This window comes from Sebastes fasciatus, chromosome 16 (genome assembly GCF_043250625.1).
Source record: "Sebastes fasciatus isolate fSebFas1 chromosome 16, fSebFas1.pri, whole genome shotgun sequence".
In the NCBI taxonomy this organism is placed as follows: domain Eukaryota; kingdom Metazoa; phylum Chordata; class Actinopteri; order Perciformes; family Sebastidae; genus Sebastes; species Sebastes fasciatus.
The window spans coordinates 28,617,140-28,644,737 of NC_133810.1; the positions used below are offsets into that span (position 1 = coordinate 28,617,140).

Sequence of the window (27,598 nt, forward strand, 5' to 3'; positions counted from 1 at the left end):
TTGTTATTGCACATTTTTTATTGGTCTCAAGATACAACAGTCTTCTAGGATCCAATACGACCTCTACGCAATAAATTTCAACTCTAAAACATCCTCTATTTCCAACATCACAGCAGAATAAAGAACATTCTTTGAGTGCTGTGAAACCACAACAAGTACTGGAGTTCAACTGTTTGCTTTGGTGCTGTTGTGTTTCTCAGTAGCCGTGACTAGCTCATTGAGATTATTACTAGATTTGAACACAAGAGTTTACGGAAGAGACTCCCAACAGCTGAGTGAAACACATTAGCATCGCAAGCTGCTGTAAATCGTCTCCTGGCAAAAACAAATGAGTTACTGATGGTTGAGGATGTATAACAAGGGTGAAGATAGTGAGGATATGCAGAGACAGTTTCTACCTCAGAGAATGAAACATTTTTTTTAAAAAAATGCTGAATTAAGAGAAGGGAACAGACACTTATTTTCATCATCGATTCATCCGTTGATTACTTTTCTAATTGATTAATCGGTCATTAGTCCCAAAGAGAAATGCTGCAAATCCTCACATTTGTGAAGCTGCAATTGACATTTTTGCATGATCAAAGACTCAAACAATTAATTGATTAACAGAATAGCTGTTGATTAAATATCTACTGATCAACTAAATGATTAATCAACTAATTGTTTCAGCACCATTTTTATGCATTAAAAAGGATGCATTGATGCGATCTGGTTCAAAAACTCCAGACGTGACATTTGAGCAGATCTGATAAAATATGTTTAAATGTAACTTTTAAACTGTAGCTTAAAGAGAAAATATGATAGATGATGTGACAATTTAGTGGGAAAAGGGATGTATACTTCATTTAAATTAAATGGTATTTCTTCTATTCTAGCCATTCTTTAAAATCTATTTTTAAACTGAATTTAAACCTGTAAACGGGTGTCTTCCCTCGCATGAAATAAGGTTGTCAATGAATCAATACTGAAATAAAAGAAAATCTTATAGTGCTGAAAAGATTTTAAGACACGACTGCAATTGAATTCATAACAAGTGCTAGTCTGACATCACAGCCTTCACATTCCACTAAACAAACTCACAAAATATGCATTCATCCTCTTACAATAATTCACAAGTAGGCTTATATTATGTATTTTTTTTTTTTTAAATATCAAAAAACACCACAAAACTAGTCTCTGTCAGACATTCATTATTGTAAAACTATGCCAATTATATAACATTTACAAACAGTAAAAAGTGTTGTCAAGTAGACAATAATAATAATAATTATACAGCCATTTGAAAAAAAGACAAAAAAAATTGTCTAGTTCTCTTTGGTGGAACATTTAGCATCGTATAATCTGAAAGGTCTAAACTGTTGTGCTTTCCTAATTTTCATATATAGGACAAAGGAGCAGCAGCTATATACGAATATTGAATATGCAGCATTATTTGCCATAACCACACACACCAATACACTACATGTATATGTGAGTACATAATGTGCTGCTTCTGTCCTGATCTGACGGAAAATGTTCCACCAAAGTGAAATAATCTCATAAAATGTACAAGAAACAAATACAAACATCGATTGTCGTACCTAAATGTGAAGTATTACAACTAACCTGCACTCAAAGTCATCAAAGTTTGTGACACTCATAGAAGTACATTATATATATATTAGATTTCATAGTAATAAGACCTCTAAAAATACTGTAACACTAGGTTAATCTCTTTACGTACATTAAACTGTACCAATACTTGTTTATAAGTAGTTAGGCAAAAATCGTCAAAATATCGTCACAACAATGTGCATTTTCAATGTTGATATTCTAAAAGTCTACTGACACATACGTGGTGTCCTTTTACCGTAGGACTAAAGTACCTCCCCGTCTGTTCTGAGGTTCTTCGCTGTAATTCAGTGCCGCCTGCTACATCTGAATGCATGTAAATATGTCCACACTGATGGTAAAGTCAGCTAGGTTGTACATTCAAAACATACAAGGGTGTCCGAACCTAAGGCCGACAGACGATATTAATCTGTTGAGTTGTTTTTTTTTAATCTTGAACAATTGGTCCAAGCATGACATGGCAGATTAAAGTACCATTCACTAACATCTGTTAAATCTGCAGCTGTGTGCTACCTGTGTACATCCTGCTCAAACTGTTTGACTGTTACCAGAGAAATACACCACTGAGCACTCCTCACCAACAGGAACTGATGGGGAGACAATATATGGATATACGTCTCTATTATAAATGACCTTTGATTGCTGTGTTGTTGATGAAATCAACTAACTTATGATCTTGTAATTATTTGCTCGGCTGCAGCAGCTTTCAGAACACGAACGTTCAAAATATAATAAATTAATTTAATAGATGAAAAGAGCTGCAGTGACAGGAAGAAACAGTTTTTTTTCAATTACTGTAAATCTAAATGTCCAAAGGCTTATTGCTTTCACTGTTAGTTAGTTGGCTGGTTGGTTGGTAAGCTAACTTGGCTGAGTTTTGGCAGGAAGTGATCCCTCTCAAAGCTTTGGCAAATAATCTTAGTAGAAAGGCCATGAGATCAATTTTTGTATATTCAAAAATAAAAAACAGGCGTAAAACACAATATAGGGTGGAAAAGCTCAGTTATGGTATCTAATTATCATCAAAATATTAGTGAGCCGCGTTATTATTTTTTTAGTTGATGCCATTTCCTGTTTCATTTGTTATGAAAAAGCCCAACACGCCTGCTGCTTCCATCTGCCATGTCAGTCATTATTTTAGTAAGTCACCCAATTTGATACTTTACAGACTGTTTTCAAACACTGCACTGTACAAAAAGGAGAACAAAATTGTGCTGTTGATAAAAGACTTCAGTGTGTGTTTGTGTAGTTGCATGCGTATAGCATCACCCTAGCGAGTCCTAACGGAGGTGCACAGAAACTCTCACAAGGAACACGACGACGCTGTCACTCTTTTTTTTTTTGGCTTCAGGAAAGAGGACGTGTGGTAGAAAGGTAGGTACTCATCATGTTGTCTGACAGCAGGGTTGACCTTTGACCTTTAAGGCCTCACATCTGTCCGAAGAAGATGGAGCAGAGCAGGAAGATGGCATAGAGAAACAACAGACCCAGACCCAGCCGGCGATCCAGCCTCCAGTGGTTCAGATGAACACTCATCACCTGAAAGCAGAGAGACGGTGGTGAGGAAGAGCCAAAAAGATTCACCTGGAAAACAACTATGTACTAAGTGTTTGTTTTGTACAATGGGACATGAGACACCAGGATATTAATTATGAAGCAGGTAAAGCTATTGTTACATATTAATTCTGTTTTGGATAAATCCAAGGGGGGACATGTAGTAGAGCCAGTCTGATACTGGATTTGTGAGGCAGTTGTCAATTTTTGAGGGTTAAAATAATTCTTTATATTAAGGGATATTCATTTTAAACAAGCGTACATAAGTACGTACTGTAAGTATCCCTTAAAGCCTTCCCCTATCCCTTTTTGGATACTTACTTGTGCAACAAGCTGTTAACAGCTCAACATGTATGGTAGCACAAAGAAAACTGCATGTTAAAATATGAGACCTCTAAAAACAGGATTTAAATAATTTTTTTTATATCATTTAAAGCCTCAAATATAAGACAAATTACTTTAGAAACGGTTTCTATTTTTTTGTCTTTTCACTCTGAATCAGTGACATGATCTTCAGGGTTAAATGCCCTGCATAAATTCTCGCTTGCAAGCCGACCACATTTTCCATGTTCAGTTATTTCATCAAACACGCTTTGCACAGCGACAGTCCACGATGTCTTTAACTGAAATAAATCCACCTATACTGATTTGTTTTAACGGATATTAAAACACGTTTCCTCACCGTCAGAAACACGGATGCCAGCAGCAGGACCACAGAATACACCAGTCCTTTATTATTTATGGAGATCTATGGGGGAAAAAAAGCATGTGTCCAATTTTATGACCACCTGACAGAAGTGAGAACCCAAAGTCTTGGTTTCGTTAGCCCTCTCAAACACATGCAGACATGAGTGAATCACAGACAGAAGGAAAAAAGAGATTGGTATTGTAGGGAGATAAAGAGTATGCATACTGTTGATCCGTGCTCCACCACAAGGGTACGCAAAGCCCAGGGGAAACCCAAACCCAGCAGGATGTCAAAGATATTGCTTCCTATGGAGTTAGACACCGCCATGTCCCCCATGCCTGAAAAGAGACGGGAAAAGTGACAGAGAAATGCTGAATTGAAGCACTCGCACCACAGAAGAGAGAATAGGCAAAAAGACTTGCAGTTGGGGATTTAGAATAACGAGGTTTCTTTTACCTTGTCGAGCTACAATCAGACTTGCCATGCAGTCCGGCACACTGGTCCCTGCTGCCAGGAAGGTTATGCCCATGATGTAGTCTGGGATGTCTAGTGTGTAACTGATGATGGTGACCTGATAGAAACATTAGGACACATCAGGGTCAAGTATACACAGAGGGAGCATTTTAAGGTGGTGCATCCTCAAATGTAATAAAGAGTACAAGGCACGCTGTAGACTTTAACCGTATTGTTGTATTAGATCAGCAACCTTTACTATCAAAAGAGAAATTTTAGGCAATAAATAAATAAATAAATAATATGTCTGGAGTCGCAAAACATTTAAGCATTGTGATGAACACAGTTTATAGTCTAAGCATATAGTATATAAGTCTAATGCAGTGAGGGTCAAAATGCAAATGCACTACGGAGTATTAGGACCACATTGAGGGGGAAAACAAATCTGAGATTTACAGAATAAAGTCATAACTTTACGAGAAAAAAAGTCGTAATATAACGAGAATAAAGTCATAACTTTACAATAAAAAGTTGTAATATTACGAAAATAAAGTCATAACTTTACGAGAAAAAAAGAAAATAACACTTAAAATTACTACTTAATAAATGTATGACTTTATTCTGGTTATATTATGACTTTATTCTCAAAGTCTCAGATGTATTTATTTTCCTCAATGTGGCCCTAATACTCCGTGGTACCGTCGTACTATAGACCTACAACAATGATAAATCAAAATGAAAATGTAAACAAAAAACAGTTATTCATTTCCATTTTCATTTTTATAAATCCACATGGAGCCACTGGAGAGGAGCTAAAGAGCCGCATGTGGCTGCAGAGCCGCAGGTTGCAGACTCCTGTATTAGACAAACGGCCACCTGAAGCATCTTTGAACAGTTTTTCGTCATTTTTTTGTTTCAGAATTGAAGCTCACGGTCTGTCTTCACTGCATTAAGTAATGCTTCCTTACCATCCACACCATGAGGTAGGAGAAGATGGCGATCCACAGGGTGGAGGCCGCAAAGGTGACCATGAACCAGCGGTGCCAGCGTGGCAGAATACAGTTAGGCACAGTGCAGTAGAGCAGGAGGCCCAGAGGCCACTTGATCGCCCACTTCACCCGCGCACAGCAGGTACCTGTGAGGTGCAGGAAGTCGGTCAGGAGGGCACATGGTAGTCCAGACAATCTAGTATTTTAAGGACTTTGTCAACCACAGATTAGCTACAACATCAACCAACAGAAACAAAATCGTTGCAGGTTAAATCTTACTTGCACTTTCTGGCTGTTAACAGTCTTCCTCACCTGGTATGCGCACGGGATTGAAAATATCATGGTCATCCTCCTCCTCCTCCTCCGTCTGGCACACCTCCAACCCCGGCTTGTCTCCTGACTCTGCATCTCCTATCTCAGGTTTCTTGCCTCCGTTCTCCAGACTGCAGGAGCCGGTCCTCTTCAGGCTGTTGCTGGCTGATCCCCGTCGTGACCCGGGGCCGGCCTCGCCGTCCAGCTGGTTCTTCGAACACTGGATCAGCCTCTGTCTCTGTGAGAGGAGAGCGGGAAGTGTTTTTGTTGTCGTAGAGCTCAGAGGAGATTGCGTTCTAACGTGCGTTATAATGTGCGTTGTAATGTGCGTCAAATACCTCACTGATGACCATGCGTCCTGCCATGGAGAGCCTGGTGCGGGGAGAGAAGTGGGGGGTGATCATGATACGCAGGCCAGCGTCAGAGAAGGACAGTTTGTGGGGGTTGAGGATGAGAAGCTCATCCACCATGATGACTGGAGGAGCCTCCTGACCATGGGCGTGGCCTGTGAAAAGGTTGTTGTAGATTAAACACATTCCTTTTGAGAGAACAGACTCACAGCAGCAAAGAGAAGATTATTCAAACATCTTCTGACCTTTGTTGATAAGCACCATGGAGGTGTTGCAAGCAGAGGGATCCTCTGCCATCTTGTCGTCTCCGTGGTTCTCTGATCCGACGCAGCACGGCCCAGATTTCCTGAGCTGACGCGTCACAAACGCCAGAAGCTGGGAGTTGAACCTGCAACCAAACAAACAGATAGCGTTTCCTTACATCCATATATAATCATAATTACGGTTTGTCCTCAGTGAGAATTCAGACGTGGTGTGGAGGGATGACTGTTTGGTCTTTTGGTAAACTTACTTCATGATTATAATGTAGACTCCATACATGCTCATGAGCAGCAAGGACTCCCACCTGCACAGCAAGACAGACATTTGTGTTAGTGTTTGCACTGTAAGTGAACATCAACTATAACATAGATAATATAGTAAGTTAACCTTTAGTCTTGCTTTAATCATACTGTAATGGCAGTCTATAATGCCTTACATCAATATAAATGTGTTAAATATTAGGGCTGGCAAGGGGTTACGATTCTATATATTGCGATATATTGTTAAACTGTAAGATTTTTTAATCTAATTTTAAGAGCCATATGCATAAAATCAGAGTAAACATTTTTACTTTTTCTATGCAATCAGAACACAGTCCCTGTAACATCCAACATCATGGCACTACTTTGAGAGGGAGCATCTCTTTGCAAATGAAATAAAGTATTGACTGAGTTCATCTTTGCATGTAATCATTAAATGAATACATTAAAAATCATTATATGACTTTCATATATTCATTAAAAATCGATAGTGTTTTTGAGAACTGATCACAATTTTTTTTTCCAATATTTTCTTACACCGCTATTAATTATAATTCATTTTTAATATCTATGATCTAAATTATAGAGCATAACATTTCTTTTATCTATTATATGAAACATAGATATATATTTCTTTCATGAAACATCTCTCCACTTGCCAGCACTGTCAAACCACAGCCACTCAGTGTTGATGAAGCAGATTAGTGAAAAATAAACTGATGTAAAATAACTAAGAATGTTTTTTTTCTGAACTTTAGTGCTCATTTAGTTATGAGAAATAAATGTTACAGAGAAATACTTCACAACATCCTGAAAATGCATCAACACTTCAACAACTGAACTCGTGCAAACGGCTGCTCCACTAAGCTCGGATAGACACTAGATGGCCACTACCGCACGTGTGCAGACTCATATCGCAGATATTTGGAGCATGCAGCGATTTGGCAAAGAGAGCCGAACAGTGGCGAGGTGAAATACACCAGGACAGCTTTAGCTTGTCACGCTGCGATTCAATAAACAGCCTGCCATATATCACTGATGAATCCGCTGCTACAACCCACATTAAAAGCCACAAATAAATCTACTCCTTTCATTAAAACCACTGACACATACAACAATGGAGAGCTTCAGGTCGACAGATGGGAAAACATTCAGGACAGGCAGCTAAGAAGGCATCAAGAGCACCAAATGAGCCTGTTTGAGAGGGAAAAGCTAAACAAAAGAAATCTATCTAACAGCTAGCTATGCTCCGAATCACTGATAATATGTGTGATGACAGATACCTCCTCCACACAAATTATACAAATGACAAGTCATCTACCACCGATTTTAAACTGAGCTTGTTCCTCGTCACCTCAGCAGACGGGAAATACATATTCAGATGTTATTGTTATTGTCGAGTGTGACTCAGGAACCAAATTGATTTAACCAGTTCCACAATCACTGATTGTTGAACTTGTTGACATCCTAATCTTCATGATTGTAATAACAGTCATTTGAGGGCGAGGTTGCTGACACCAATCAGAGCGTGGGGGGCCAGAGGATGAATTTGCAGATCTGTGTCGGTATGAATACAAATACCAAGTGTAGGTAAGGAAATGTGATCATATGAAAAGGTATGTGGACTCACCAGACGACTGTGGCATCATAGATAACCTAAAGAGGGGAGAGAATAGATTCCTCAAAACACAATGTGGAGGTGTAAAAGATTAATTGATTGATTTGACGAAAAGCACATCTCACCATGATGAGAGTCAGGACAGCGAGGATGTAGTAGGAGGAATCTCTAAAAAGGGACCACCATGTCAGGACCACCGTCTGTGGAGGAAAGTTATAAATGTCAGTGTTCATTCACTCGGGAACTACTGTGTGCAAGATGTTGGCTTTAAGTTCTTCCCACCTGGCCTGCAAAGATCCCACTCAGGCCAATGATGACCAGGATGTTGAAGACGGCTGAGCCAACGATCGTGCCGACTCCGACGTCTCCTTTGGTGATGAAAACGCCTGAAGGTGGGTGACACAGAGGGATAGAGAGGAAGTCAAATGTGTGCATTTGGTATCTGGCTTTGTTTGGATTCAGATTACATAAAATCCCTGCAGTCTGTCATCTCCTTATTTCTTATTTATACACAGAAACACACGCCATCCTGCTCTGTATTTGGAGTCCACTAGTCACTAATCTCCAAGAAAATAAACCTAAAAATAAGGAAAATCCCTTTTTGAGGTTTTGAATTAGACTCTGCTGACATCTCCTGGATGATTGTGGCACTGCAGAGGCCGTGAATACTATTTCAAACTCCAGCATTCCTCTGTTAAAATGTTGAGAGTACATGTAAACTAATCTTGGCATGCTTCCTTAAAACTGCCACAACTGTTACTCGGTCATGATTGGCTGAGCTACGAACCAATGAGAGAGGTAAAAAGCTCTGGAGCAGAGCTTCCTGCAGCCATAAATGTCGCCCCGGCCACATCTTCACTGAGCTGCAGGTTCTGAAAGATAAATACAAAAACAGCTCAGCATAAAATGAGAATAATCAAACATGTATCTGTTAAACTAAGAAAGATGTTATGTGATGGCCGGCCGGTGCCGTTCGCTCACCTCAGATATTTTCTCAAGGGAAGGGACAAAGTAGTCGTCACAGACGATGGCCAGAGCGTAGAACATGTAGATGGCCTGGACAGTACAGTTGAGCACAGATAAGAGAGTGGAGGGACACATGCACACCCTGCCTTTTTATAAAATAAATGAGTTATTTAGTTTGTAATATGTCGGCTTCTGCAGATTTCAAGCGATATCGTGTGAAATACTCACACAGAGTGCATGAAGACACACAGCCCCCTTCTTCCTCTGCTCCTTGGTAAAGATGTCCTGTGGAAACTCGTGGATGGCTGCGGGGGGGACAGACATGATCATATACATACAGTTCATTTATTTGTCCATTCGAAAACAGACATATTCAGTAAGCTGCAAACAAAATGAAAACGGCCTAAAGGCTGATTGACAATCAAAGTGAAAACACAGCAGGTATAAAAAGTAAATTTAGAGGATAAATTACATCATTTACTTATTGTCCTCTTGCTTATGAGATATTCTTTACCAAATTAAATAATGTGCTTTGCTTCCTTCTGATTTTTGATGTACAATTACAAAGCTTCATTTAAAAAAAATAAATAAAAAAACACAGTATCATCTTTAATTCCATCCAGTCATTTCTAAATAAACTCAAACATAAAAAGAACAAAAGTCATGATTTCAATTTTGTGTCATCACCCTGTGTGTCTTCATTTTTGACACCATTTCTTGCAGACATGGTACAAACCACAACAACATCATATCGGCGCAGTGTTTGCCTTGCACTGAAGAGCGAGACAGGAAGTGAGGTGGAAGTGAAACTGGCAGCTGCTTCCTGTTCTTCCTCGAGTGTAAAAAGAGAAAAGAAAAAACTGATAATGACGGCCCAGCTTCCCTCTATTCCCCTGACGTTACAAAAGAAAGCCTCGAGAGTGTGGTGCAGCTCCAATTTACAACTTGAGCCGAGCTGGATGAATTTAAACTACTGGGGAGCGTGGAGCTATTTATAGCTCCTCTGCTGTGTGAGACAACAGTGGGTCGACAAGCACACAATAAGCACAGTGCAGCCGTCACGATGCAACGCGGCTGCATGGAAACTGAACAACAGACTGCATGGATTAAGAGAGGGTCCCTTGTGATCGGGGATATGAGATATGATCTTTGACAGTGCAGTGTCAAGAGAGTGAGAGGAGGAGGCCATATGGTCCGGAGGAGGGGACACTAATTTGGCTATGTTCAGTTAGAAAATGTAAATGTTTGTGCAGCGATGTTTACACATTTGTGTCTGTGCCAAAGAGCAGCACCGCCTGCCTGGATGCTTATTTTGACATAAACTGGGCCTCGAAAATGATGCACAAGAGTTGACGTGAGTTCCTGAAGGTTGGTAGTGTCTCCGTTTCCGGCTCTCTTAGAGGGGAAAAAGACTATTTTCTGTGTGCCAGCTGTTATTTCAGGGCTGGGCTCGTCCGCTAAATCACCGAGGCTTAGCATGTAAACTTTGTGTCATCTTATCGCACGAGAGAGGCATCCCGAATGTGAAGCTGCACTATATGAGTCTTTCTCAAGCGGCCTGTCAAGCTGATCAGCTGTTGGACATCTGTGCTCTCTCTGTGGCTTTATTCTTTCACCTTCTTCTTTGTCTCTCTCTCTCTGTGTGTCCCGTCTAACAGCCCTGGAAGCCTTCCAGTCCCTCTTTTTTGCCCCAAAACAACTCTCAGGTTATTCTGTCGGTGGAAACAGAGGGCTGCAACATGTACCTCAGATGGATGCTTTGAGGAGTTGCTCTGGTGAAGGCAGTTGCTATGGCGACACTCTCCCTGGGGGCAGCTTTTTTTTTTTGACGGGTGGCAGTAGGAAGCCAAAGGCAAGACGATTGCCTCAACAGTGAGAAAGGGGGAGGTGAATATGTGTTTCCCATGGTTAGGGTTTATGAAAAATGAAAAAAAGAGAAGTGACAGCAGCTCTGGATCGTAATGTCTAAAAATATTTATTTTTCCTTACAAACCCTCAGGAGAGGTCTGAGAGAGCGAGGGGGGGGGGGGAGACGGCACAGAGATACACAACATATCTCAGCTGACTGGTTTACTGAAGGCTACTGGACAGGAATGTGCTTTGCCGAAACTCTTACGCCGTGATTTCACAAACACAACGCCACAAACTGAAGCACCCGGGTTCAAGATGATCGCACAGCTGCAACATCCCAAATCAGGGATTTAAGCCAGATGTGAAATCGGCTTCACATAGTCAGTAGTTTTGTAATCAGAGGTCGAGCTGCAGTGTTGATGTGCTGTTGCTCTGTTGGTACAAGTGCCTCTTTCTCTCTGTGCTCCGTGTCGTTCTAATTCCAGAAATCATAAAATGATCAAAAAACAACTCTGATCCAGTTCTGTCTGTCACAGACTTCACAGCAGCTCACATGTCTGTGCTTCATTCCTACACAAGCTGAAGTGCTCTCGACAAGATAATCCACAAGTGTAAAATTATAGCTCCATACATTTCCTCCACATTCACACATTTACTGCTAATAAACTGCTGCTATAAAACATAAAGGACATCACAGGCAGAGGGCAAAGGTTGAATGAGCTGGTTGAATCACTGATGTATGTTATCAATCACTGATAAAGGGAGAAATGTTTCCATTTCAATTTGTTTCCATTAGATACGTTCAAACTCCATTCATTTAAAAACATTACTTAAGTTCACATAATATTGAGGTTGTGTGATGATTTCTTCAAACGTCAGCTTTGAGGTTACATGTGAAGTGACTGTCAGTAATAAGTAAGAAATCGTGACTAGAAAATACCTCTTCACAGATCAAATTGAAGGATAACCAAACAACCTTTTGGGAAATACAGTTTTTTGTGACATCTTTTCAACATTAGTTTGTGTGTGTTTAAGGTGCTTTAAGGTTCTCTATGCAGAATGCAAAAAAACGCATACGAAAAATACGGAAAATAGACTTTAACTTAACCTGGGGGGGGGACCGAAGGGTGGGCGCTACGCGTCCGCCACGACTCCATAGGTTGAGATGGCATTATCAGCGGTACCTGCTGTAGAAGCGCTGAAGTGCAGCGTGGCGGCCATTAACTGGCCAACAGAGAGACTACGCGCACTAAAAGGTAAGTGCGGCCGGCCCGGCTACTCCCGGTGTCTGGAGTAGAGCTGGGTATGGAATTGTTATTTGCTTTTCACTCTGTATCTCTTGTGCGTCATAAACTTACTAGTCATTTTGCTGTGATATCTAAAACTTCATGCTGGCCTTACTTATTGTCTACCTGTTAACTAGCAGATATTCATGCTGACTGTAAAGCAACAAAGAGACAGTGACAAATCGTAAGAGAAAATATTTCAGTGATGGAAAAAAGGACACTAAACAACAATTGTATTTATTAACTCCACAGCATTATAAAAGCCAGGAGGCACATGTTAAAATGAGACACTGTTTGTCAAGAAGCAAAGCGTAAATTTACCCCTAATGCATCTGCTTTTAGCCTCTCAATCGGAGAGTGTTTGACTCTGCCATATAAAAGTTTATTAGCTTTTAGTTGAATCCACTAGAGCATTTATAGCAATCATAAAACACTGTTGGCCATTTCAAACCGCAGCAAGACATTAACCAGCTACTGCTTTATTTCAGTGTCATTTTGATCACATAATAATAACAAATGCAGCGTTGATATTAGTTCAATCAAAAAGGGGCACAGTTTTCCGTGTTTTTTAAACTGAAATATGTTTGTTGTTATGATTACTAGATGTTACACAGAGTACAGATGACAGATCCTTTCTTAAATATATATATATATATATATATACAGTATATGAGTCCAGATCAATAAAGCCTGTGCAGCAGATTAGATCTTCAAGTATAAGGTCAATGCCGAGCAAATGCTTCAGAAGGCACATGAAGTGAAATCTCTCCACAAAGTGAAAGCGGTGATGATGTGTGGAGCGGAGCTCTCTCTGAGGGGCAGTGGACGGTGCAGAGTAAATGTTATCGATCTGAGAGCCTGCAGGGCGTCCTGGAGTCAAGCTACGGTATCGACGCATCATGCATCAACCAAACCGTCGTTATAAAGCACTCACCCTCACACACACACACACACACACACACACACACACACAGACTTCTGCAAAAAGCCTGCATTTTTCATGAGGAATCAAAAAATAAATATTTCATCCAGGTGCGTAATGTAAATTCAATTATGCATTTCTTCTTTGATTTGCTTTCCTTTGAGGCCGTTTGAATGCGACGCTGATGAAACGACAGCAGGGCTTCAAACCGCACCAACCACCTCGCCTATCAATAAAAACACTTAATATCATGTTACACCGGTGTGACAGAGGAGCTCATACAACACCATCCATCATCATCCCCATCAGCTTTGTGGGTGAGGATCTAAAACGTAAAGCTAAATATCCTCTCTTTAGTGACATTTAAGAGGAGTTTTATAATGAGTCTTAACATCTGCTCTTTAACGTTGAGTCCTTTTTGTGGACAGAAAGTGAAAAGGAGTGAAAAGGATCCAACAGAATTCTGCTTCAAATTTTCCCAAACTTCACTTGGCCCACAAATAACGGTCGCATTATCTGCTGTTTGCTTTGTGTGCCATCCATAATCTGACTGCCCTGATAAAAGTCCAAGAACATTGGGAGACAATTTCTGTTAGATTATCTGCCAGTTTCTCTTTCTCAACTCTTCCCCCAAAAAGCCCTGAAACACGGCTGTGGAAAAATACTATTCTCAGCTGACCGTCGCTTGCCAAAATAAACAACATAACAAGCCTCGACGACACACACACACACACACACACACACACACACACACACACACACACACACACACACACACACACACACACACACACACACACACAAGTATGAGCCATTCACTTCATTTACATAATTTAGATACGCCCCCACCCCCTCTCCTCGCGGTCTATTTTTAGTTCTTTGGACTTTTAATGACTTGAAAGACAGAATTGTCTGGGTTTCAAAATTTAGCATTCAGTTGCCTAGCAACAACGGTCTCCGAGGCTTGTCAGCTGAAGGCGGGTCGCACCGTCTCCATCTTGTTAAGCAGCGCAGGGATGAAAAAGAGAGAAAGAGAGCCTGGGGCTGGACGTTGCTGTGCAATCCCCAAGATAATATCCCTCCGAGGTCCAGGGCAGGCTTTTTAATCACACTACAGATTATGCAATCACTGTCAGACGGCCTGCTGAGGAAGAGGGCGGCAACCTGAGCCTGGAGCCGCGCTCACTGGTGTGTCTTATACTACCTGTCCAGCCCTTTGTTCAGACTGCTCGTCTCCAGTGTATTACCACGGTGAAGCATCTACCCGCTGGTGTCTTTGTAAGAGATAATGAGGGAGATCTGTTTGCAGCCAGGAACTCAATAAAAGGTTAAGTGTGTTATCGGGTAGCAAAACACAAATCGCCGAATAGAGCAAATGGAGCAGCGGTACAGAGAGACACTGAGTCTCATCTCCTCTCTCAAGTGTGGAATAAAAAACCACCTCTAATGTAATGTCACAGGAGAGGACATGCGGTGACAGGGAGGTGCTTGTAATGTGTGAATTTAAAACAAGTGCCAGAGCAATTGTTCCCGATGAGTCCGTGAACCTCTCAAATATAAGCTCTCCAAATACATAACCAGTGAATTACTTGAAATGTCACTGAGCTGTAGAATTATTTTTCCCGGAGCTAGAACTGTCTGTCATATACCTGTTTAACATTAAAGATTTGGTGATAAAATGTTGCTTTAAGTCACCTCTAAAATAAACATCTATGCACTATTTAGTACAATTATTTTGAAGTCAAACCTTTCTTACAGAAGAACAGCCAGATGCACATTATATAAACATTTTATAAATAAATTAGGATGCCGTGACATGATGATCTTTCCCAACTGCTGTGACAGACTAAATGTATTTGAAATGTGCTGGGAAGACGATGAGTTTGAGACATCCTTGCCTGCAGGAGATGTCACGAAAGCGCGTTTCACTCAAATCTATTTTTAAAAAGGTTAAAATTATTCATTGTGTGCAGGTTTTTTCAGGTTGCACACCCTCGGTAGGCACAGCACATTTTAAGGTGGTATTTAGGAGTGTGGTCTGAACAAGCCATTTGCATGGTATATTATTAGCATAACTTGATTTGCATGCATTTCTCTGAGAATACAATAACCATGCTTTTTCCGTACAATACGGCATTGTGACTGGCAGCCTAATTTTAGCACTGCCTTAGAGTAAATGCAAATGATGTGAAGGTACAGAATTGTATTTTGTCAGGAAGGCAGAAGATGTTTCACGGTGCAGCCGTGTTATTTCATCTGCTCCGTGCTATACTCCCCACACAACAATAAAGAGATTTCCTCTCTCATCTGAATTTTTAATAATAAAACTGTCAGCTGTGATGAATGCGGCTCATGTCAGCCAGCCAGCTAATCAGCCTGGAAACAGAGGTCTGATTATGGCTTTCGATTGGCTGCCTGTCTCGGTGATAATAACGAGCGGTTTGAATCTGTGCAACCAGACTCGGGGAGCAAATGGAAGGTAACTTGGCGCCTGCAAAAAGACAGACTACCTTAGAAAATCTAATCTGACTTTTACTCTGGCAGCCTCCTCTTGTGCGCTCCGTCTGTCTCCTCGAGTCTGTCGGTGCGCAAACTTGACACCGACTACACACTCCTGACAACTGACACAATGCCGCATGACCTTTCAGTTCACCTGCAGGGGAGAGGCAGAAATCTCTAGCACACTCCGCCTTCCTCGTTTACCTGCATGCACCACACATGCACGTAGAAACGTTGCTAAACTTCAGCTTCCCTAAATTTTCAAAACATGAAGCGTCCTTCACCAATGCAATGCAAACCATGCAGCCTTTATGGTCCTGTGTGTGTGTGATTCCAAATACTGTATATACTCAATTAGGCATGGGCAATATGACAATAATATATAGACCTACTGTCCATTATTATTATATTGTATGATGCAATACAGTTCAACAGCACCAAACTTCATCCTCCAAAATATATATAATATAAATATAGAAAATCTATAAATATATATTAAAAAAATGATAAAAAATGTGTCTATGTTGAGAAAATGTAAAATATCACAATACATATTGATATTGTGAAATAATACTACACACGCTTGGATACGCTGACCGATAAGGAAGTGCTGCAGACAGTCTGGCGTTGCTCGCTGGTGTGACCTGGAGGAACAGACGGCATCTATCCAGGTAAAGAAGAGTGACTCACCTGCTCGGGGCTGATCCTCGCTCTGGTTGTCCGACTTCTCCTGCATCAGCCGGCGAGTCCATCGCAGCTCCCCACCGTTCACGCCTGGCCGAAACCCAGAAGACTCCGTCTCTGTTACGGAACAACACAGGAGTCAAGTTAGTGCAAAAGCAGCCTGATACACTTGAAAGACCTCATACACTCCCAACAACACTACTGTGTTGTGATTTAGGGATGGACTAACTAGGGTTTTCATTACGTATTAATAGGGCTGGGCGATAAGGTCAAAATCTTCTATCACGATACAGGTCATTTCCTATCTCAATAACAATATACATCACAATATAGCATGTTTTCTGGTAATTCAATAAATAAATAGTCTATATGAAATAACCACATAGTAAAGCCTATTATTGTATACTCCTCTGTTAATTAAAAACTTGACAAATGAAAAGTAGTAGAGTATTTTCTCATTTTAAGAGCAAAATGAACATAACAGTTTTAAGTGGAATTATAGAGAAAAAAGAAAGAAATATAGGCTTTGACTATACGACATATAAAAATGTATATTTTTCTATTATTTGACGATAAATATCGTCATATTGCCCAGCCCTATTGGTAAATACGTGGATTATTCTTTAGTTTTATTAATTGTTTCGTCAATGAATTGTAGAGCTGAAAGAGAAAAATAATTGACATCTATTTTGATAATTGCTTGATTGTTTCAGTCATTATTCAAGAAAAAATGTGAGGATTAGCTTCTTTTTTTTGTCTATATATGAAAGTAAACTGAACATCTTCAGGCTTTGGACTGTTTGTCAGACAAAACAAGATATTTGAAGACGTCAAACTGGGCTTTAGTAAATTGTGATGGTCATTTTTCACTGTTTTCCAAATGATTAAACAAAATACATTGCAGTTCTAATAACATGTAAAACTAATATGAGCTACAATTGTTTGCTTTGTCTGATTTACAGTGTAAAACCCCAAAAGCAGCAAATTTTCAAATGTGAGAAAATGGAAGCTGTGATTTAATAGACATTTTTATTTAATAAAGCGATTAATCATCAAAATAGCTGTTGATTAATTTTCTGTTGATTAACTAATTAACTAATTCTTTCAGCTCTACTTTGATTTATTGCAGCCAGGAGCTGTTTACAATCACAAAACTGACCCCTGAATGAACTATAATAACCAAAGAATCTATTCTTTATATTGATAGTTGGGGTTTAAAAAAAAAACTTGTCCTCAGAAAAGCATCAAAGTATTGTTACAGACACTTTTTTGTCTATAATCGTCTCCAGAGCTATTCTTGTGTCAACAGTAGTTTCGTGTTTCTGGCTCTGGGAGATAACAGCATGTTCAGTAATTCAGTCCACGCTGCCGTCAGCTGTCCTGAGCCATCAGCACTGAAATCTTTATGGTGTGCATTTCAGCACTGCATTTCATTCCTCGATAGCTAATCTCTGTGTGGGTTTCAGTTTTTACGGCTTTACTACTCAGACAGGCGAGGAACTCCCCACAGATATATCCGTCTCATCATCTCTCCTACGGGGAAAAGAAATACAGATTTCCTTCACCGCCACCCACGCAGGTCTTTCTACTATTGCAGAGGAGATAGTGGGTCGGTTATTATTACGCTCTGTACTACACACTGTCCTTTTATTTAAGAGGCAGCAGCTTGGTGTCAGTGTCTGATGCATTTCATGATTGTCTGACGTTGTAGTGTCCCTTTGTACCGTACAGCTCAATGAGCCCATTTCACGAGGGCAGCGGTCGTGGCTGAGATGAGACGTGAAGGCTTTCATGTCGAAGCATCAAGAGGAGCTCGACTCGTATGAAATTCAAATGGGTTTCTGCCACAGATGGCTCTGCACCATATTCACACTTATAACTGGGAGAAGTCTCTCGCACCTAAACCCCATCTTGTTTCATCAAAAAACAGAGAGATAAAAACGGGAAGCTAATTCTATTTCTCTTCAGGATTCAGATTTGATTAACTCAAGACCATTTTAACAAACAAAATATATTACAACCGTGACAAGTGCTGAAATAGTCTGTTCAATTGATTAATGGATTCGGTAAATTGACGGAAAATTAATCGCCGACAACTGATGGCAAACATTCTCTGGTTCCAGCTTCACATATACGAAGATGTGCTGATTTTATCTATTTCATTTCATTGTGACTGATTGGGTTTTGGAGTGTTCGTGGACAAAACAAGCAAATTGAAGACATCATATTGGGCTCTGGGAACTTGTGATGGACATTTTTAATCGATTAATCTAAGAAATTATAGACAGATTAACTTTAGAGAAGCTACATACGACATTCAGAACAGACTCAACCATCTCCATGTTTGCTTGTGACGTCAGAGTCGTGCGCAGGCAATCCCGGCCAAGACTCTGAATTTTGTTTACAGCTCCTTTAAAGTCCGGGTAAAGCAAAAATAAATGTGTTCTGAGTTTGCCACACCACAGAAAAGTGTGTTATCAACCACCAGCCAAATGTGAATGCTTAAAAAAATTGCCATGTATATAAAATTAGGTTTAAAAATCATGAAAAAAATAAGCAGGCTGGGGGCGCTTTAAGGTGCTGAAACCACACCCAATCGCAGGTGAAGGTTGATTACATGTACAGTTACAGTATACACGATACTTTGTGTTGGCCATCTCACTGCTGTGCGCTACTTTAGCAGAGTTTTAACAGAAACTTCCACCGGCTGAGCCGGCTAACTTCCGGTTTAGCCCTACGCAAACTTGAATGGGGATAAAATAATTCAATTGTGGGGCTCTTTTAGACTTTCCAAATGTTATTGGACTGAATTGATCACATTTTGACAGTGAAGGGAGACAGTTCATAGTGTTAGGGGAGGGGTTACGCTGAGGATGACTCAGTGTGTCATCGAGCCATGATTTCTGGCCGTTTCCGGCCCACCCAAAAGATCTTGAACACGAAAATTGTGAAAAACAGTTTAACGGTCTAACTCCACAATTCAATACTACATAGTTCACCGTCTTTTCTCATGTTTTCAGCTCTTATTTCAGAAACAAATCTCTTTCAGAAAAAAATAAATAATTGGTAGTTGCAGCCCTAATAGTGAGAAGGCAATTGCTCTCAACAGGATTAAAATGTAAAGTGCAACTTTAGGCTGATCTGACAGTAATTACTTAACTAATCTAATCTAAACATAAATAGACTAATTAAAAATACTTTCAAGCCCTTAGTCTCTGTGCATGCATTCGTAAATTCTGTGAAAATGTGATACTTGTCTGCCAGACGGTTGTCATTATAAAAGTGAAGACTCTCTGATTCCTTTCCAAGCCGTTATATCTTCCAGTAAGTTCGAGGGTTCTGGTGTTGCTAACATTAAACAGTGTTTCCCTGTTTAGCTGAGGTGGTGAGCCACCCAGATCTCGGCTCCTCTCGTCTTGTGATCAGTGTGACAGCCTAAACAATCCTTAAAGTTTCATTTCATAAAAGTGCATTAAGGTTGCCTACCTCGGCTGTAAGAAAACAAAAAAAAAACTGCTTACAGTTATAAAAATGTGTTTAAATTGGTAATAAAGATGACAACCTCACACACTGTCTCCACTCTGACACTGAACTTTGCATTGAAGTTGCTTATAATGGCGACCCATGGTGTTTAAGCTAACTTTACTGTTACAGTGATTGTTCCTCTAGATAAGACTGTCTGCTAAAAGCCTAAAATGTGAATATAAAGGAAAGAGGTTACAGAGGGATCAGTGGTGAAAGCTGATGAAAAATGAAATGTGGTGTTTGTATGGAAATATCTTAATCCTGCTGCCACATGCCTCAACATAAACACGCTGGTTGAGTGCAGAAAGGTAAGTGTAAATACCATCATTCATAATTCCTCTCTCTAACACATCAGTATACTAATGCAGCAGACTGTGGGGAACCTCCAAGCCAAATGCTTATGTTGTGACAATTATTCATGATTTTGTTTTTGTCTTAAGGCAACAAAGACGTCAAAATCGCATGAATTCATCTTGTTGCAACACATGCTGTCTGAACACGGACCAAACGGTGTCACTCACTGCTGCAAATCATTAAACGCCACCGATTCGATTTTTACGAGACGTGGAAGACGACATTTTCATTTAAAACATGTAAGTTTAAAGCCACACACTACACTTTACTTCATCTGCTCCATTCAGGAAAGACAAACCAGTGTTGCCTCCTTCTTTAGCAGAAACAAGACATTTGATCCCATCAATCCCACATCGACTGGAAAGACCGGCTTCCTCAGGTCTTACCCTAAACACTGCCTCCACAGGACAGGACTGCAGTCTGTGTTAGTAAATGTCTCTGACCGTACAATCGTCAATAGTGGCCATGCAGATAATTATGGCTGCCTCTGAAACCTGAGTCTTTGGATATTACTTTATAAAAAATAATATTTGTAATTCAGTCCAAACACTCTGAGCTCCATTTCCACTTAGATAACAGCGCAGCCCTCCGGATCTCCACTCTGATATTCAGACTGAACATTTAGGAAGTGTCATGTTGCAGTAAACAGAGAGCTGATGAACATCTGATTTGATCTTTGAATGGGAGCAAAACCACAGTTATATAAAAATCTGAGTGTAGACGAGTTCAGAAACTCCAGTGTGGAGGAAAACTCAAATCAGGACTCTGTCATGAGTGCATGTTTTCTCCCATGATGACGTAAAAAGGCTGAAACGGTTGCTACTGACTGCAGTTTGATCGTGGTTATCCGCTTTAAGTGATCAAAAGTGGCTACACAATTGGTCATTTCTTCTTACTTTGTACGGTTCTCAATTAATTTGTGGCCATTTCTCTTTTTGGAAACATCCTAGATTCAACTTTTCCGATACCAACACTGATACAACATTGTGTCAACAGAGATCCAATTCTTTATTTACCCTCTTAAAACAACTTTCATGTGACCAATTTTCCAATTATTCTGATGGCATTTGACATTTTTGTGTCTAGATAAATGAGTCATCTCTCTGGGTGGATCCTAATGCCAAAGTCAGAAATTATTAAATTCTACAAATAGTGATTTAAAGGTGCTAAATGTCAGATTGGGAGCATTTCTATTGCCTCCACACGGCTCTGAACATGGCGACTGCTGAGCCGGCGGCTCGCAGCTAACGGTGCTAACAGGGAAAATACGGCAACAGTGCCGACAGAGCTAACAATGTTAACCTGAGGGGGAACCGGAGGGTGGGTGCTATGCTTCGGCAGCAGTGTCGTTGGTCGGGACGGCGTTATCAGCTGTAACCGCCGTATGAGAACAGTGCAGAGCAGCGGCCAGTGGGGCACGCTCACATGCACGAATATGCACTAAAAGCATGCGCAGCCAGCCTGGCTATGTCAACAAATCATAGAAAAGCTCTGATTACAGTGACTTCATTCTCTGCTCAGGTAGACATTACTTCTATATCTTTCCATAACAAATAGTTTGCTGCTATATTAATGCTCTGGATATCGTATAGAACACCTTTAAAAGCGTCTATAATCAATATTTATATATTAACAATAGACATGACAACTAGTCATAGAAAGGGGTCACTCATAGTGTCAGAACTACAGACAATTATGACCTGACTCTGCTGTTCCCCTCAGCTCTACGGACCATTTCAGTATGTTTAAGCCACGCTCATCAACCTTGTTTCCTGTCATAACAGGCAGCAGCTTCAGCTGATAAACTGACTGTACACTTCCTGACCAGCACCAAATGACAGGCAGACAAAGTTAGCGACTAGTTGGTGAACATAGGGGAGCATTTAGCAGCAAAAGGGTCATATATTTCCCTCAGGAGTTGGTATAGACCAAAAACAGAGCTAAAAGGACAGTGAATATTAGACTTACATTCATCAGGAGGACAAAACCACAACTCCAAAGGATGCTAATGTTGTTTTGCGTCTGCTGGATGTGTAACTAAGCAACTGTTTGCTTATAAGTTCGCAATATCAACCAGTGGGCAACTATAGGGTCTGAAAAGTGAAGCCAATGCAGAAGTGCCTTAAACTTATAGCTATCTAATAGCCAGCAGGGGGCGACTCCTCTGGTTGCAAAAAGAAGTCTGATTGTATAGAAGTCTATGAGAAAATGACCCTACTTCTCACTGGATTTATGACCTCAGTAAACATTGTTAACATGAGTTTATGGTCTCAATCGCTAGTTTCAAGTCTTCTTCAATACAGCATGATGTTCATTTAGTAAATTATGGTCTCATTTAGAGTCAAATCGACAATAAAGCAGTGGATGCTTTAGGGCGTGGCTACGATGTGATGGACAGGTCGCTACCACGGCGTTGTCCGGTCTGGGAGTGGGTCACGTTTTCATCTCACAACTTTAACCCTTTCACAGTGTGTTTTCAGTGTGAAAGTTGACTGTAACCTTTTTGGTCACCTAAAAATGTCTTATTAGTTAGTTAGATGGCGACAGCCAAAATGCCGAACTCGAGGCTTCAATACTGTTATGTACAAACCAATGGGTGACATCACGGAGACTATGTCCACTTCTAATATACAGTCTATGATATCAACTTTAAAAGTGATAATAATGAAAGGATAATATGCCAGTTTGTTTACACAGCCCCCAAGTGGCCAAAATAATCAGTTATTACAGGTTTAAAATCTACTAAATTGTTAAAAAGGGAAGTAATTTTTGTCGTAATGGAAACTGCCTGCGTAAGCCACGAAACTGTCTGACCTTTTCAATCAATGCTAAACTAAACTTCAGTCTATCCAGTGTGTTGTCAGACAGTCATGACGTGGGACACACAGGGTGTCATTAAGTCTCAGCTGTTAGACTCACTGCTGCTGCGTTTTATGTTTCGAAAGGAATCCACCACTTGTTTTGTACAGACGAGGGACAGCTCTCTGGTAGACAATATGTTGGCTAGAGAGGCTTGAAATGTTCAGTTGAGCATCAAAACCCCACAGTTTGCAAACATGGAAAATGGTTCAGCAATTTGTTGAATTTATTCATTGCTTCCATTGTTTATTCCTTCTGCAATTGTTTGCCTTTACAGCTCCGTCATAGCAAATACATTTTTCATCATGTCGGTGTTGTAACTTATTTTTCCGATATCCAATGTTTTTTTTTTCCAGAATCATACCGATATTCATACAGAGTGTTGGATCAGCACATCCATAAATGGTTCTACAAGCAGTGGTATTGAGGATGCTACAGTATGTGTAATATTTTCCAAGCATTGCGAGAGTATAACCTGCCTGTCGCCATTACAAACAGCAGACCACATGCCTTGCCCCGTGCTTTTATATGGTTTAAGTTGAGCGGCCTTGATCTCGGTTCAAAAAACCTCTTCTGGGTGATGGCACACTCATAATTTAAAGGTGAAGTATAAATATTAATGACACGGCTCATTCACCGGGACACTCTGCCACGAAAGGGACCGGCATTTAATACTAGAGTGATAACTAAATGTAAATCAAAACCACTCCTGATAGAACAAAGTTCACTCATTCATATCGTTATAATGCCAACAGGATTACGGAGAATGACGCTGTTGGTGCTGAAGCAGCTGATGAGTATGTGTGACAGTGTGTGACCACATCAGCTGAGGTGATGAGAGGATAATGAGCTAGGAGGCCTTTAGGTGCACTGCTGCAAAATTAGACATTATAACATCTAACAAATAAGCTCATTTTAGCCATTAATGGATACTGACGCAACTTTGCATAATGTTATAGAGGTTGATAATTTTATGGAGAAAGGAGTGTAGTGAAGAAGAGGTGGGTGTCAATCAGAGGTGTGGTGTTATATTTAACAACAATCTATTTAGGCAAAGAAAAACATTCTTAGCGACAGTGACAACCTGGGAAAAGGCAGAAATTAACAGCGCAGGCAGTCTATTTAGGGATACGACACAAAAAATAAATCCTTAACATGCCCATGTCATATACTGTACAGTATCTGAGATGAAGATGAAATAACCACGGTCAGTCTGTAACAACCTGTAACTGAACTTATCCCCAATGATTGGATTTACACATGCCACAAATTCTGTTTGCTTTATGTAATCAACAAACTGTCACCTTCCTGCAGTGTGAGCGGAGTACATCATGGCCAGAGAGGGAAAGACGGTTAGAAACTGCTGAACTAATGAAGATTTAAATATTTAGATCTGGGATCCAGCTGCCTGACATGCAGCACGGTTTGTTAGTATGAAGATAACGCGTTGCCGTTTCAACTTCTGCACCTGCGTTCTTTCTTATGTCAATCAAATGTTATAATAATATCTATTTTTAACTCTGCTTGAATACATTTTGATGGAGAATGCAGCACATGTCTACAGTAATATTTCTATGTAATGTTATTCATATTTTGATTCATATAAAAGAAGACTTTTAGATCAATGGATAAGAGGAGGGAGGAGGGGGGGATTGGATCTGCTCCACATGAAGACAAAGCACTACACGTTGTGCTCTGAATACATGGATAATGCAGCATTTTCTACTAGTTTAACAAATGTAGCTCTGTATGGAGACAATAATATGATAATAATATATGGATCTGTTTTATAATTTGTAAAAGTAAAATATTTTTTTTTACATTTTCCTTTCCTTTTGATTGGATCCTTTAATGTTTTATATTAATACAGGAAATATAAATTAGCATCAATCTTAAATGAGAGCTCTCTCTTCAGGGCAAAACATCATCTTTAAATTCATATAAAATTCAATAACATTGTGCACATATTGTATAAGCTACTAGTGCAGCATGTTCTACACTATTCATCTACTGATGTTAATAATGTAGCTCTGTATGGAGACAATAACCATTTTATATGGATCGGTTTTATAATTTGTAAGGGAAAAAAGTATTGTATAATTTCCTTTCCTTATGATTGGATCCTTTAATGTTTTATTTTAATACAGGAAATACAACTTTAGGTCTAGCATCAATCTAAAATGTAAGCTTCATTTCTCTGCAAAACATCATCTTTAAATGCATACATAATTCAATAATATTGTGCACACATTGTATAAGCAATTAATCAGTAAGTGCAGCATGTTCTACACTATTCATGTATTGATGTAATACTTTAAATTCATATCAATTTCAATAACATTGTGCACACATTGCATAAGCTACTAGTGCAGCATGTTCTACACTATTCATGTATTGATGTAATACTTTAAATTCATATAAATTTCATTAACATTGTGCACACATTGCATAAGCTACTAGTGCAGCACGTTCTACACTATTCATGTATTGATGTTAATAATAGTTGTCCAGTGTGCAGACCATCTAATAATGTCCCTTGGATTACAATTAAGTGTGCATGCACGCAGGCGCTTGCAGGCTGTGTGTCTATATTAAGGTCTCACCTGGTGCCTGGATGACCTGTGCGAGCCAGATGACTGCGACCAGCCCGACTGCACAGCAGCAGAACCGCTGGAAGGGCCGCCGGTGCCTCGCTGCTGCTGCTGCTCTCATTCCTCAGCCGGCCACATTATCCACCAAAAAACATCTGTTGCTCTCCTTTCTGACACTTGTTTCACACTTTCTCTGCAAAACAAACAAGCTCCAGAGGCAGCAAAACACGACTTCTCTGCCAAGTTGGGTCAAGAAAAATCCCACCACCTCCTCTCCTCTCTCCTGCAGACTCAGAGCAGACACTGAGCTGGTTCAGTCTTCCAAACCTCCAGGTTGCACATAGCGAGGAGACGCGTAGAAGCAGCTCTCTGCGTTCATGTGTTCAGTCTGAAAGGTCGACAGCAGATCCCACAGTGAGGCGCAGCAACAGGAGGCGACATGCTCTGAGCTCTAAGTGCAGAGTCTCTCTCTCTCTCTCTCTGCTCACGCTGTGTGCCTCCTCTGTGTGGCCACCAGGCGGCGACAAACTCACCACTCTTTTTCTCAGAGAATATGGAAATATTTGCCTATTTTATTTGGCTATTTTACCCCTAAAATGCTAAATCCCAAGCATTAAAACACACACAGTATACTGTCAACTAGGGATGTCACGATACCAGATATCTAGTAGTCCATACCAATACCAGTGAATTTCCACGATTCTCGATACCAATTTGATACCACGGTAAAAAAACAACAATAAATCCAATGTAATTCACTCTTTTATTAAAAACATTTTAATATTACAAAAAACAGAGGCATGTAACCTTTAAGTAATAAATAAAAATAATTGACCTATTTTGTTAATTTTGGCGTATCAGCGGCATGTTATCAATTAATAGTCAGACGAGGGACGCTACATACTGACCTTGAATGCATCTGGTCTGTCAGCTCAGAGTAGTAGGAGCAGGAGGCAGAGGATTTGTTGTCGAAGCGAAAAGCAAACGCACCTATTTGGCAATATTTCACCTTTAATCCCAATGCTATAATAGCATTGGGATTAAAGGTGAAATATTGCCAAATAAATACCGGAGAGGCCAGACACACCGCCACCCGACGGTACAGATCAGAGTCAGCACTCTGCACATGTTGACCGTAATCTTTCTAGTAAAATATCCGGTGTAATCGGTGACACCGGTGATGTCACAAGTTTATTAACCCATGGGAAAATTTTCCTCACTGTCACATCACTACCAATGACCATTACAGGAATCGTACGGTACCTACAGTACTGAAGAAAAAGAGTACAGTCACTTTTGGAATCGACTTGGTACCGAAGTATCGTTTCTCGTGACATCCCTACTGTAAACTGTAGCTGAAGTAGGCAAGATTGGAGCAAATATGATTTAAAAAAATATATATTTTTATAAAACGGTTGCTATATCGTAACAGTAGTACATGAAACAGGTAATCTGAAAAAAGTCCTCCGGTGTTCTTAACTGCATCTGTATGGACGTTTTTATTGGACTTTATTAGTTGTAATCCACAGAAGATATTCCACAAATGTGTACCATGATTTCCAAATATTTCACTATCAAACATGTATTTTTGTATTTGTGTTGTGTAAAGTCACATCCACAAAAATAAAGGGCGATTTGCAAATACGCATAACTTACTCTGTAAATACGTATTTTAAAGTTTACATGTAAAGTGATATATGCGCATTTGTGCATCTATTTCTACACGTGGAATGATATTTACGCATTTGCAGATCGCTTCCTGTGGATTTATGAGCCACATGACAGTCCCTCCTGTTTGTTTACGGTATTTTGTCCGATTCGTACCACAGAAGATTCACATTTTCTTGTAAACAAACTAAAGTTAGGCTACAGTTACAAGTGTTTCCTACCAGAACCACGTGGAGTGAGTTTCATCCTCGTGAAAACATTTGAGCAGTTAGTTTGAAACTTCTTCTTCGCTGTCTT

General features: G+C 40.1%; 1 protein-coding gene across 1 annotated transcript; it reads right to left on the minus strand.

Annotated features, from left to right (window-relative positions):
• Nucleotides 1-26,110, minus strand: LOC141752299 (sodium/potassium/calcium exchanger 3). The gene is made up of 17 exons (XM_074610124.1): nt 25,646-26,110; nt 16,311-16,421; nt 9,291-9,367; nt 9,078-9,152; nt 8,884-8,968; nt 8,379-8,482; nt 8,222-8,296; nt 8,109-8,134; nt 6,469-6,522; nt 6,203-6,345; nt 5,946-6,112; nt 5,608-5,845; nt 5,275-5,441; nt 4,310-4,424; nt 4,079-4,191; nt 3,848-3,913; nt 1-3,150 (listed from the first exon to the last, which is right to left on the minus strand). The coding sequence occupies exons 1-17, from the start codon at nt 25,752-25,754 to the stop codon at nt 3,040-3,042; spliced, it is 1,836 nt and encodes a 611-aa protein (XP_074466225.1). The 5' UTR covers nt 25,755-26,110; the 3' UTR covers nt 1-3,039.
• Between the last annotated feature and the right edge of the window lie 1,488 nt (nt 26,111-27,598).

Excerpts from the sequence above, each read along its gene's own strand:
- LOC141752299 (XM_074610124.1), bottom strand. The coding sequence starts at position 25,754 with ATGAGAGCAGCAGCAGCAGCGAGGCACCGGCGGCCCTTCCAGCGGTTC. Across the intron at positions 8,969-9,077 it reads CCCTTGAGAAAATATCTGAG|AACCTGCAGCTCAGTGAAGA; the intron begins GTGAGCGAACGG and ends TTTATCTTTCAG. Across the intron at positions 6,346-6,468 it reads GTCTACATTATAATCATGAA|GTTCAACTCCCAGCTTCTGG; the intron begins GTAAGTTTACCA and ends GTTTGGTTGCAG.